At 38.6% G+C, this 13,445-nt stretch overlaps 1 protein-coding gene across 1 annotated transcript in view; it reads left to right on the top strand.

The window, feature by feature from the left end:
- Positions 1 to 13,445, top strand: part of sh3pxd2b (SH3 and PX domains 2B) — a 107,589-nt gene that overhangs the window by 39,648 nt on the left and 54,496 nt on the right. Inside the window, 1 exon segment of the mRNA XM_055148274.1 lies at positions 3,857 to 3,932. Within this exon segment, the coding sequence (XP_055004249.1) occupies positions 3,857 to 3,932 (76 nt within the window).

Raw genomic sequence — 13,445 nt, forward strand, 5'->3', positions numbered from 1 at the left:
AAAGGGTGACTACTTTGTGGATTTCAGTATAAAATGTGAAAAATATTATTAAGAGTTTTTTTTTGTTTTTTTTGTTACATCATTCCAAATATCTTCCTTCATATATTTAATGTCTTCCATATGAAAAAATGTCCATAGGTAGCCAGCCTCTGAGCATGGGTGCACTTCCAGCTCCATCGACTCCAGCTCCAGTTCACTTTGTATTGAAAAAACGTTGCCCCTTTGTCCATAAATCAATTCCTGTTCTTATGGAACTATGATAGAAATTTAGACTGTGGAAAGATTTCTTTCTGTGTCTTTGTGAAAATGAATGTGATTTTCTACCTGAAACCCAGACCATCATTAACATGTGTAAAGGTTCATCAGGCACAACTGTCTCCTCCTTCAGGAAGCTTTTTGTTGTCCTCAACTATATGTTAATTTAGCACCAGCCTCTGAAAACAAAGTCACTCTGCATTGATATGTATGTTACTTGTATTTCTGTAGAAATACTCAGAGCGCATATACTTGGGGCAGATACTGGGCAGATATTGGGGAGAGACTTGGAAGATGGAGCAAGATGTGGTTGGGACATACTGCTGGTGGAGAGAGGCTGTTGGTCTGTGGCCAGGTCAGGCCTAGGCCCTGTCCATATCTACTGTAACAAGAATAAACCTTGGTCTATATTCCAAAAACTCATCAGGCTTTGCAAATGGATTCATTATTTATCGTCAAGAGATATATCATTTTTGCCACAACGGAACTCAGCTCTAAATCGCCTCAGAACTGCCAGCCTCGATGAGCTTCATTTGACTGAAGCTGAACGCTATGGGCGACATCACACTCTCTTAGTCCACTTCTTTATACAGTCTATGCTTCTGTATGACTGAGAAAATGTGTCTAAACGTTTGACTATTTGTGTATATTGATCTCAAGAGCTGATCATTATTACTGGAGTAAAATGGAATTTGCTCAGAAACATGAAAAAATCGGCACAGCGCCTTTAATAACAGCAGTACTATCTCTACTATTTGTGCCGTAAAGTTTCCTCAAGGCTGTCAGGTCATGTCCTTGTAACCGCGTATAAACTAATACGAGCGACCTTCTGTAAACCTCCATTTATTTCATGACAACCTGTTAAATAATGTTAATGTTCACCCTGAGAAGAGCCATTACACTTAAACACTATTATTTTATAGGAGCATTTCTCATTGAGTCAGAGGCAAATGTAATTCCCCATAGGGCTGTCATTTGTCTGGAGTATATCCGCTGTCCGCACATTCTCACCCCGCACATAAAGACACATCAGTGCACTGTGCAAGAACAATGCAGCTCTCAGTGCAACTACACTATGGGCAAGTCTGATACCCCCGAGACATATTTATCCTACATTTTAACCCCAAATTACTCCAAATCTTAAATCTGACCATGTAGTTGCATCCTGATTGCTTTATGAATGTAACCTTGCATGGATTCTGGTGATATTCATCTTGGAGTGCTCCCACTGTAAAGTTAATTGGCGAACCAGTCACAGAGCAGCACTGAGCGACCAAATGAACCGAAACAAACATGGAGACACCGACATTCAGCCTATTTTGTGAAAGTACAGATTATTTAGTTTGTGAAAAATGTGCAAAAGGTAAAAGCTTTGTCTGTTTGTGGACAGGGAAGATGTCTGTGCTTTTCTTTTAACTGGATGTAACAAAAGTTTTTAGTTTTTTTTTGTTTTGTTTTTTTTTCCGGTTTGTTCTGCTGGTTTTGTGGCGCTTTGATAAATAATCATCATGATATTCCATGTTTTCTGATCGGTTTCAGACAGAGCCATCCCAGCCAATATGTAGAAGGGCCCGGTCAAGCAGAACTATACAGCAAGGCCAAAAATTCAAGTTAATGCATCTGATATAAAAATGTATTCAACAGATACATATGTACTCTAGTTTATGAAACTGTTCACCTTTTTTCTGTACCATTTTTGGTTCTAAAGTTCCATACGTTTTAAACAGACCATGTATGAAACATGGAACAAAAATTATTTCCCAAATTTCTAAGACCTGCAAATCATGTAAATAAATGGATGTATTTCATCATATCTTGTGTTATTCCATCTTAGAACTGTTGATGAAGGTACATGATTTTTCCCAAAAAATGTATTTAAAATGATAAAAATTTGCTTGGAAGGACTGACATATTTTATAGAAATAGTTTCCTTTCATTTTGAAGTAATATTAAAGCATTCAGAAGAAAAAAGCTGACAAATTATGCAAAATCATGCACCTTCTACTTGCTTGAACAATTTTCCCTCCGTTACTTTTCCCTCCGTTACCATGACCTTTCTTAATAAAAAATCTCATTACTCAAAAAGTAAGAGGTTTTTAAACCTAATCTTGTACCATATGGTAGAAAACTATATGAAGCAAATATTCAAACCAGTTTGTTAAGGATATGTAAGTGAGAACCAAGAGTTATCACTGTTTGTATTTATTGCCCAAAAAGTGCTGCATATTTCATTTCCTCCGTTATTGACATGAGTTTTTAAATTTTTTGTCAACAACTTGAAAGAATATCACAGGTTTAACTTTACCCTGTTGGAGTGTAACTCTTTCCTACATTCTGATACTTTACTTATTTCAATAGTCCCTCTAGTTTCTGAATAAGAGCTATTTGAATGTAAAAAATCTGCCCCTGTTTCCCTCCGTTACCACTTGACTGGACCCAGAAGTCAGTTCTAGTGATACACGTATTAGTGTGGTGTGAGCCAGGTTAGTTTGAATGGATCCAATAAGTAAATGGCAAAGGCAGTACCATCATTTACTCAACAAACATGAAAATATCCTGTCATATTCTGAAAGAAAAACGCTAACCCTGTGATTTACATCTGTACAAACATGTGTGACTCTTGTATTAGGTCAGGGGTGTCAAACTCAAATTCACAGAGGCCAAAATTAAAAACTGGGACTAAGTCGTGGGCCAAACTAAATATTTACTGAAAAATGTCAAATTTCTCTTCTTTTGAGATGTGTAATGTTAAACCTTTTCTTATTGATATAAATGTTTAATAATAGTTTTGCTTAAACATTGAATCCAGAACAAGCAAAATATAAAATAATAACAACATTTTAAATAAATAATGTCTCTATTTTCTATCTGTAGCCGGTGGGCAGCTCTAATACATACTGATACATGATATGATCTTGCGGGCCAAATATGATTATATTGCGGGCCAAATTTGGTCGCTGGGCCTGAGTTTGACATGTCTGTATTAGTTTGTCACTTCAAATTTCAGCCGTTTGGTGAATTCTTCTGTTTAAAATGTGAACTTTGAGCAGAATCTAATTGTATTAAAACATAAATCGCAAATCCAATCTCAAAGCCTATAAGAGATAGCTATAATTATAGGAAAATGTTATTCCAATGACTCTAGAGTGGTGTCAATTCACTGTTTTTGTGGTGTTTTTGCCCTATTTAACCCAGCACATGTATAATAAGTCAAATCAAAACACAACTGCAGGGTCAACTTTACGTAATATAGGACCTTTAAAGAGAGTTTGAATACTGAAGTCGTCAAAGAAAGAAGAGATTTGCCTTGAAAACCTGGAGAGACGATTCCATTATGTCAGTGTGTCAGTGTGTATAGTCCTGGAACATTTGAACCGGGGAAAAAAACATCTGCTCTCCACTCTCCTCATCACAGCCAGACCCTCCTGACTCTGGCTTTGGTCCTGGAAGAAAAAAAACTATTATAAAAATGCTGATGTGTAAAAATTCAAAAAACCTCTTCCTCTCTCGTCCCTGCCATCCTGTTCGGAAGCGGGGCGTTCAGGGGCTGTCTGTATCTTTTGCATGTTCATTAATTTTAAATATGTTCGTGCTGTTTCAGATGGAGTTGCTGGATAAATTCCCAGTGGAAGGAGGACAGAAAGACCCAAAGAGGAGAATCATTCCTTTTCTGCCAGGTATGAACTGTCTGTAAAACTATGGTTGGATGCTTTGGTTTCTTGGTATTTCAAATTTTAACCTTGAAATTATTATTGGTTTATGCTTTTATTAAACCTTGGAAGACACCATTTTCCCTAAATCATGAAGAATTATAAATGGAAAAACAAAAAAATAAGGAATATAATAGGCGTCAGTAGCATGTTTGTCCACTGATCTGAAGGTTTGCAGTTTGAATCTCACTGTCAACAAAAAACATTTGGTTGAGTAGTTAGATCCACTGACCCACAGGTTGGTGTTGCGATTCCAGCTCCCACAGATCAATGCTTTCGTTGTGTCCTTGGGCAAGACACTTAACCCACCTCACCCCTCTGTGTACACTGGTGTATGAATGTGTGTTTGAATGGGTGAGTGGTTTGAGTGTCTTAAAGGGGGAAAAGCGCTTTATAAAAATGTGACCGTTAACCAAATAGGAATAGAATTTATTTTTCCATAGTTAGATTTAGTCAAATAAAATAGATCCAGACATCGTTGCATCGCATAGGAACTTTTGTATACATATATATATGTTGTTGTTTTTTTCTTACTTTAGTAAGAATTTTTTTTTTCATCCTATAAATCATTTGAATTTTGTACAACATTTCTGGTTATGACCCAAACGTTGTAATTACCGTATTTTTGGGACTACAAGACGCACTTAAAATCCTTTAATTTTCTCAAAAAAATCAACAGTGCGCCTTATAATCTGGTGTGCTTTATCTATTAAATCTGGTTGTGCTTACTGATCTCGAACTGATTTTATGTGGAACACGGTGCTCAAAAATCTGTCAAAATGTGTTAGTACGACTTTGATAAACTACGAAGCTGCAACACTTGATAGATTGTTGGAGCACTATGACTACTGTAGTCAGGAGCCTCGCAGAGCAAATCCGACAGAAGCTGAACCGCATCAGCACAAGGAGCGAGCTGTTTTTTCAGCGCTTATAGTTTATGAAAATGAACCATGTGGTTTTAAGTTTTGTTCTTGTAAAATGTAAACAATTGCGCGCAAAGTTGCATTAAACACATTATCACTCAAGGTATATTTGAATAGTTCTTGTAGGAAATAAAAAAACAAACTTAAATGATCCACCCACATTCACATTCATAATCCACATTCACCAAGACAGAGAGGCAACAAATTATGAATTAAATGGATCGTGGACGCCTGGGCTAAGGATCAGTCTCAAGTGTCGTCCGTTTGTTTCACTTAATGCTTCTTATAATCCAGTGCACCTTATGTATGAAAACAGGCGAGAGAATTCAGCATTATTGATACTGCGCCTTATAAAAATATATATAAATATATGGTATTAACTATTAATATAGGCCTACATGTATCATAAGTAGAGAGAGAACTATATTGAAGTTGATCTGTATATCAGTTGTATATTTGTACTTTTTGGCTGATATTTATTTTTGGCTGGCCTGCTGTCTAAAGTATACAAATAGAATATAAATTTGAACACTACAGTAATAAAAAATAACTCAGTTTCTCTCTTAGAGGATTGTAGTTAAAAATGGGCTTTGGGTGAATTTGTAATAAACTTAAATTAGAACTAAATCATCTAAAAATGGACCCAAAAGTCTCAGCAGAGTGAATCAGCGTTTGGTTCCTCTGTATTCTAAAAAAAACCTCATCAGTCACTCACTAATTGTAATTCCAGTACATTATGCAACGTCATTTTAATGAAGTTTGGAAGATATTACTGTTATCGAGGATTGAAATAATTCAGTAAAACATATTGGAACTATCAAATTGAAATCACAATTGGAGTTGACGCAATTATGAAATCACAAAGGCTGCAATTATTTATAACAGAACTCACTTGTCTTTTTATAGAAACTTCTTGTATCTGAGTCCTGTTCAATGTGCTCTGTGAATTGTACTTTTTACTTTTCTCCTGATCTATGTTCTAATGCGGTTTCCTCGTCACAAACAGAACCTCTGACTCCTGCCAGGTTTAGGATTTTAACTTTTTTTTTTTCCTCGTTTTGTCCCAAAGCGTCTGGAAGTGATTGAGGGCGAACACTCGTATCACTGTCTCTTTAGCGCAGGAAAAAGCTGTCAGTCTTTGCCTAAAATAGTACTTTTCCACTGAGTCTGTTGAAGTACTGATAAATCAAACATGCATCAGATGTAGTACTTCAAAGTGCTGCTGAAGTTTTTTTTTTCTCAGGGAAGTAAGTAGTTTTGTATATTTTGTTTTCATGTTACTTCAGATATGTTTACTCAAGATTTGATAGATTTTATTGGAAAGTATTTGTCCACAAAGGATACTTGTACTAATACTGCTACTGATGATTACTATTACTACAACTGCTACTACTAATACAGTAATTACTACTGGAACACGTACTATTACAACAGCGATACTACTACTACAACAATTGAGTTTTACCAATATAACAATTACTACTACTACTACTACTACAATTACTACTACAATAACAACTACTACTATTACGTCTACTACTACTACTGCTGCAACTACTACAACTATTACTATAACTACAACAACTACGACAACTACGACAACTACTACAACTACAACTACAACAGCAACAACAACTACTACTACTACTACCACTACCACCACTACAACAACTACTACTACTACTACTACTACAACAAGAACAACAACTACTACTACAACTAACAACTACTACTACAACTACAACTACTACCACAACTACAACTACTACAACTAACTACTACTACTACAACAACTACTACTACTACTAACAACTACTACTACTACTACTAACAACAACTACTACTACAACTACTACTACTACTAACAACTACTACTACTACAACTACAACTACTACTACTAACAACTACTAACTACTACAACTACTACTACTACTACACAACTACAAACTACTACACAACTACTACTACAACTACTTACTACAACAACTACTACTAACTACAACAACTACTACTACTACTACTACACAACAACTACTACTACAACTACTAACTACTACAACAACTACAACTACTACCACAACTACTACAACAACTACTACTACTACAACAACTACAACTACTACCACAACTACTACTACAAACAACTACTAACTACAACTACTACTACTACTACTACAACAAACTACTACTACTACAACACTACTACTACTACTAACTACTACAACAACTACTACTACTACAACAACAACTACTACTACTACTACAACAACAACTACTACTACTACTACAACTACAACTACTACCACAACTACTGCCACTGCAACAACTACTACCACTACTACTACTACAGTGATTAGTACTACTTATTCAATAACGATTACTACTAGTACTACTAATACAACTACTAATTTCACACGATTCTATTAGAAAATCGTGTGTTGTGTTGAGTGTTTGTCCTCTGATCCGAAGGTTGGTGGTTCAAATCCCGCTCTCGACAAAAAAGTCATCTGTTTAGCGCTGACCCACAGGTTGGCAGATGAATGCTGTTGTTGTGTCCTTGGGCAAGACACTTAACTTCCCCATTTCCTGAGCATTTGCTATACCGCAGTATATGTATCACTGTAATTGGTAGTAAACACAATCTTATCAGTAACGTTTTTGATTATTTGTTTGTATATTTTGTACTTTTTGTCAGGTCCAGTGTTTTTTTTTTCTTCTTTTTTTCTTACTGTGACCATGTGTAGAAGAAATATCGTAGAAATATTTGAGGTTACAGACACATTTCATCCACTTGTAGATCTGGTTCGTCTGGACTCTGACTTGCATAAAAAGTGTCTCGTCAGATCCGTAGTTTTACACAACACCAGTCTGCAGTCTGGAGGATGGACAGAGCGAGGGAGGAGAGAGAGAGGAAAGAGAGAAGGAGAAAGCGGAGAGGTGGAGGGAGGAGAGAGAGGGAAGACAGGGTAGAAAGAGAGAGGGGAGAGGAGAGAGAGAAGAAGAGAGGGCAGAGATGGAGGGAGGGAAGAGAGAGAGAAGCGAGGATACAGAAAAGGAGAGAGGGGAGAGACGGGGGAAGGAGAGAGAGGATAGAAGGAGAGAGGGGAGAGATGGAGGGAGAGAGGGAGAGAGAAGAGAGGATAGAAGGAGAGAGGGGAAAGGTGGAAGGAAAGAGAAACAGAATAGAGGTGGAGAGAGGGGAGCGATGGAGGGAGGAAGGAGAGAGGATAGAAGGAGAGAGGGGAGAGATGGAGGGAAAGAGACAGAGAGGGGAGAGAAGGACGGAGCAGAATGAAAGAAGAGAGGATAGAGTGAAGGAGAGAGGGGAGAGAGAGAGGGAGGAGAGAGAGATGGGCGAAGGAGAGAGAAGCAAGGATACAGAAAAGGAGAGAGCGGAGGGATTGGGGGAGAAGAAGATGAAGAGAAGAAGAGAGGGGAGAGATGGGGGAAGGAGAGAGAGAGGATAGAAAGAGAGAGGGGAGAGATGGAGGGAAAGAGAGAGAGAAGAGAGGATAGAAGGAGAGAGGGGAGAGAGGGAGGGACAGAGAAAGAGAGAGGGGAGAGATAGAGGGAAAGAGCGAGAGAAGAGAGGATAGAAGGAGAGAGGGGAGAGAGAAGGAGAGAGGAGAGATAGAGGGAAAGAGAGAAGAGAGGATAGAAGGAGAGAGGGGAGAGATAGAGGGAAAGAGCGAGAGAAGAGAGGATAGAAGGAGAGAGGGGAGAGATAGAGGGAAAGAGAGAGAGAGAAGAGAGGATAGAAGGAGAGATAGAGGGAAAGAGAGAGAGAAGAGAGGATAGAAGGAGAGAGGGGAGAGAGGGAGGGACAGAGAAAGAGAGAGGGGAGAGATGGAGGGAAAGAGAGACAGAGAAGAGAGGATAGAGGGAGAGAGGGGAGAGAGAAGGAGAGATAGAGGGAGAGAGAGAAGGAGAGAGGGGAGAGATAGAGGGAAAGAGAGAGAGAGAGAAGAGAGGACAGAAGGAGAGAGGGGAGAGAGAGGAGAGATAGAGGGAAAGAGAGAAGAGAGGATAGCAGGAGAGAGGGGAGAGATGGAGGGAGAGAGAAGCAGAGAGGGGAGAGATAGAGGGAGAGAGAGAAGAGAGGAGGAGGGAGCAGAACGAAAGAAGAGAGGACAGAGTGAAGGAGAGAGAGAGAGGATTAAAAGGAACAGGGTGGAGAGAAGAGGAAAGGAGCGAGATGTGAGGCAGAGAGACAGAGAAGAGAGGATAGAGAGAAGACGTGAGGGGAGAGGTGGAGCGAGGAGACAGAGAAAAGAGGATAAACGAGTAGAGGGAGCAGATGAAATGAAGTGGTGCTCTTCATCCTCTGGTTTATTCAAGGCCTCACAGTTTTGCTCCTGCGTTTATGTGTCAGACTCTGGATTCTGGACAAGTGTGCTTCAAAATCTGTTTCGCGTCTGACAGTTTCTCTCTTTTCACAGTCCATCACTTCTGTCGCACTGTAAACTGCAGAGATCACGAGTCACTTGACAGATCAGGTCTATGGAGATGGTGGCACAGTGGTTAGGGCTTTTACCTCACAACATGAAGGTCCTGGGTTGGACTTCTGACGCCTTTCTGCGCAGATTTTGTATGTTCTTCCCGGGCAGCGTCTAAGGCAGGGGTGGGCAAACTACTCCCACTACTCCTACTACTCCTATTACTACTACTACTACTACTACTACTACTACTCCTACTCCTACTCCTACTACTACTCTTACTACTACTCCTACTCCTACTACTACTCCTACTACTCCTACTACTCCTATTACTCCTACTACTCCTACTACTCCTATTACTACTACTACTCCTATTACTACTACTATTACTACTACTACTACTACTACTACTCCTACTCCTCCTACTCCTACTACTACTCTTACTACTACTCTTACTCCTACTCCTACTCCTACTACTCCTCTTACTACTACCTCCTACTACTCCTACTACTCTACTACTACTCCTACTACTACTACTCCTACTACTCCTCTTACTACTACTCCTCCTACTACTCCTACTACTACTCTACTACTACTACTACTCCTCCTACTACTACTACTACTCCTACTACTCTCCTACTACTACTACTCCTACTACTCTACTCTACTACTACTACTACTACTCCTACTCTACTACTACTCTACTCCTACTACTCCTACTACTACCTCCTACTACTCCTCCTACTACTCTCCTACTACCCTACTCCTCCTACTTACTACTACTCCTACTACTCCTACTACTACTACTACTACTACTACTCCTACTACTACTACTCCTACTACTCCTACTACTCCTACTACTACTACTCCTCCTACTACTACTACTCCTACTACTCCTCCTACCTACTCCTCCTCCTACTACTCTCCTCCTCCTACTACTACTACTACTCCTACTCCTACTCTTACTACTCCTCTTACTACTACTCCTTCTCCTACTACTACTCCTACTACTCTCTTACTACTCCTCCTACTACTACTCCTCCTACTACTCCTCCTACTACTACTCCTCCTACTACTACTACTCCTACTACTCTCTACTACTACTACTCCTACTCCTCCTACTACTACTCCTACTCCTCCTCCTACTACTACTACTACTCCTCCTCCTCCTACTCTTACTACTCTTACTACTCTCCTACTCCTACTACTACTACTACTACTACTCCTCCTACTCCTACTACTCTACTACTCCTACTCCTACTCCTACTCCTATTACTCCTACTACTCCTACTATTATTTTCAGTATTTTAAAAGTCATTTCAGTAAATAGTAAATACTGCGGGAAAGACTGAAAGTCAGATATTTTGTTATAATGCTTTGTAATGCTTTTCAATTATGGGATGTTTCAGTAACATGGGATATGTTTTCTACATGTCCCATCTTATGTTTTTCTCTTATGAGGTGGGTTACCAAAAAACTCCATCCATCTTCTCCTGGTCCGGCTCTTCTGTCAGATTTTAGAACCCTTTGTGTTCCTCGAGTCAAAAAGTTTGCCCACCCCTGGTCTATGGCCAAGACTATTGAAAATGAGACTCAAAATCTCAGTGGGACTCAGTGGGCCGTAACATCATTGTGTTTGTATTTGAGTCCTTTTCCCATGTGAATAAATATCGTGAAAAATACTGAGCTCAAAATTAACCTCTGACCCTTTTTTGTCATTTCCTGTTCTCTGCCTTTGAGTCATGAGACAAAAATAAGAAGTCGAGCAAAGACAAAGGCAGTAACAGTGTATGTTTTGTTTGCCATTTGGTTAATAAATACTGTATATTTAATTTTTAAATCCAACCTCTCGCCTTCTTCTTTTTGTTGCAGCCTTGGCACAGGGTCTTAACACATTAAATAAATAAACCTTTGTATTCAATTATACTTCAGTGATCTTTAAATGTGAAAGTATTGGGTGTATTTATTCATACTGTACACACTATACTGCAAAGTCACTTGTGTCTAGGGCTGGGTATCATTAAGAAGTTGCCGATACGATACATACCTCGATACATAGACCATGATATGATACATATTTCGATACAGTGAACTTATGATTCGATACGATATAATTCAAATTGATTCGATACGTTCAATAAAAATAAAGGCAAAATCATGGCTGTGATACTAAAAGTCTTTGTTAAACCACTTCTTGTGCAAAGTGAATATGAAACAAAAACATTTTAATCCTCAAAACTGTGAAAATGTCAAATATGTCACATGCACTGCAGAAAATTAAATCTAGACAAGTTAAGATGACTTGAATTAAGAAAGTTTTATCATGATTTGAGTAAATTCCACTTGACAAGTTAAATTATCTATCAGCGGAATACGATTTTTTGTTCTTAAAATATGAAAATACAACTTGCTACACTACAAAAAAGAAAAACAACAACCCTTAAAATAAGAAATGAAATAGAATGTCGTTTGAATTTAGAAAAACACTTAGATATTTAGACTCAGATAAAGTCAGATGTTCTTAATTTTCATTTTAACTAACCTTTTTGCTGTGTGAATGAGTTTCCTTCCACTAAACAAACAACAAAACTGTAGCGCTGTAACAAAATAATTTAGTAAAATGCACAAAAATACTCAATACGCGATATATCGATACAGCAGCCCACGGTATCGATACTGTATCATTACATTAAACGACACGATATATCGATATTTCAATATTTTTTCACACCCTTACTTGTGTCAAACTGTGTAACTGTGTAAGTGAAGCCTCACGATCCTGATCAGATCTAAACGGGAAATCCAAAACTCTTCTATATCATGTCAAACAAACCCCATGATGACTCGAGCTTGGTGAAGTGTTCTTATAGGCTACGTTCAGACTGCAGGGCTTAATGCTCAACTCGGATTTTTTTGTGAAATCCAATTTTTTTGCGAGCTCGTTGATATTTCCAACTAGAAAAGCACTCAGAGAGCGCAGACCTCCGCCAAGGACTACAGTCATATTAATTGTGTTTTCCATAAATATTTGTCTTGTATCTTTCAATCTGGAATATGAAAGAGGATCCCATTGTCCATCCCCGAGTCAAATTTCATGGGGTTTGGTCAATAATTAATCGAGATATTGAGAAACTAAATTTTTGGCCCCATTTACCACAATGTTAACTAAAATTTCAAAGTGATCCAGAATCCAGGATTTCTTCCGGATCACCCCCAAAATGAAATCAGTTCTTCCTTTTCACATTTCCAACAAATCCTGAAAATTTCATCAAAATCGGTCCATAACTTTTTGAATTATATTGCTAACAGACAAACAAACAAACAAACAAACAAACAGACAAACGCCGGCAAAAACATAACCTCCTTGGCGGAGGTAATTAAATCTGACTTGTATGTGATCTCCAGTGTGAACTTTAAACGCCCCAAAAGTGTCCCACAGGAGCACTGGAGGACTCGGTGTTTACGGAAGTTGCCTAAACTTCCAAAATACGATCCAGTTCTTGGTAAAATGGACAGGTTGCACGTCCACGGCCGCTTCGTTTGAGAGTCTTTACCCTCCTTGTATTTGTCTCGCAGGCTCTTTATTTTTCTTTGACATTGGAGCCAGGGATGTCTGTAACCGCCCAGTTCTGATAAGACTCCTCCAATTTGGCCTGAATACAGTGATTTCCTCAAATATTAATGACCTCGCTAACCTCGCTTTCCCTCCATTGACGAGACGCCGGGCCTGACGTGTAGGTGGGATGAATGCGACCTGACCGTTCAGACTGAAGTCGCATGTCAAAAGATCGGATATGTATCGGTTTTAGAAGGACATTTGAAAAAAATCGACTCAGACTGTCATTAAAAGATCAGATACAGGTCACACAAGGGTGAAAAAATCAGTTTCTGTCTTTTGTCTTTGCACGACTCCTTATTTTTAGCTGATGATACAACGGTCAATTTTGAGCTCAATATTTTTCACATACAAATATTTCTTCATTATAGCAACTAGTTGTCAAATTTTGGGAGCCTTACCTCTTCTACTTTTGTCTGGACATAACAGAAACTTTGAAGTAATTTTCCTCAGTTTCAGTTTCTTTGTTTATCTGATATTTTTTACACTACCGTGTTTCCCATA

Source organism: Boleophthalmus pectinirostris, unplaced genomic scaffold (assembly GCF_026225935.1).
Source record: "Boleophthalmus pectinirostris isolate CB_2022bp ecotype Guang Dong unplaced genomic scaffold, ASM2622593v1 HiC_scaffold_12, whole genome shotgun sequence".
Classification (NCBI taxonomy): domain Eukaryota; kingdom Metazoa; phylum Chordata; class Actinopteri; order Gobiiformes; family Gobiidae; genus Boleophthalmus; species Boleophthalmus pectinirostris.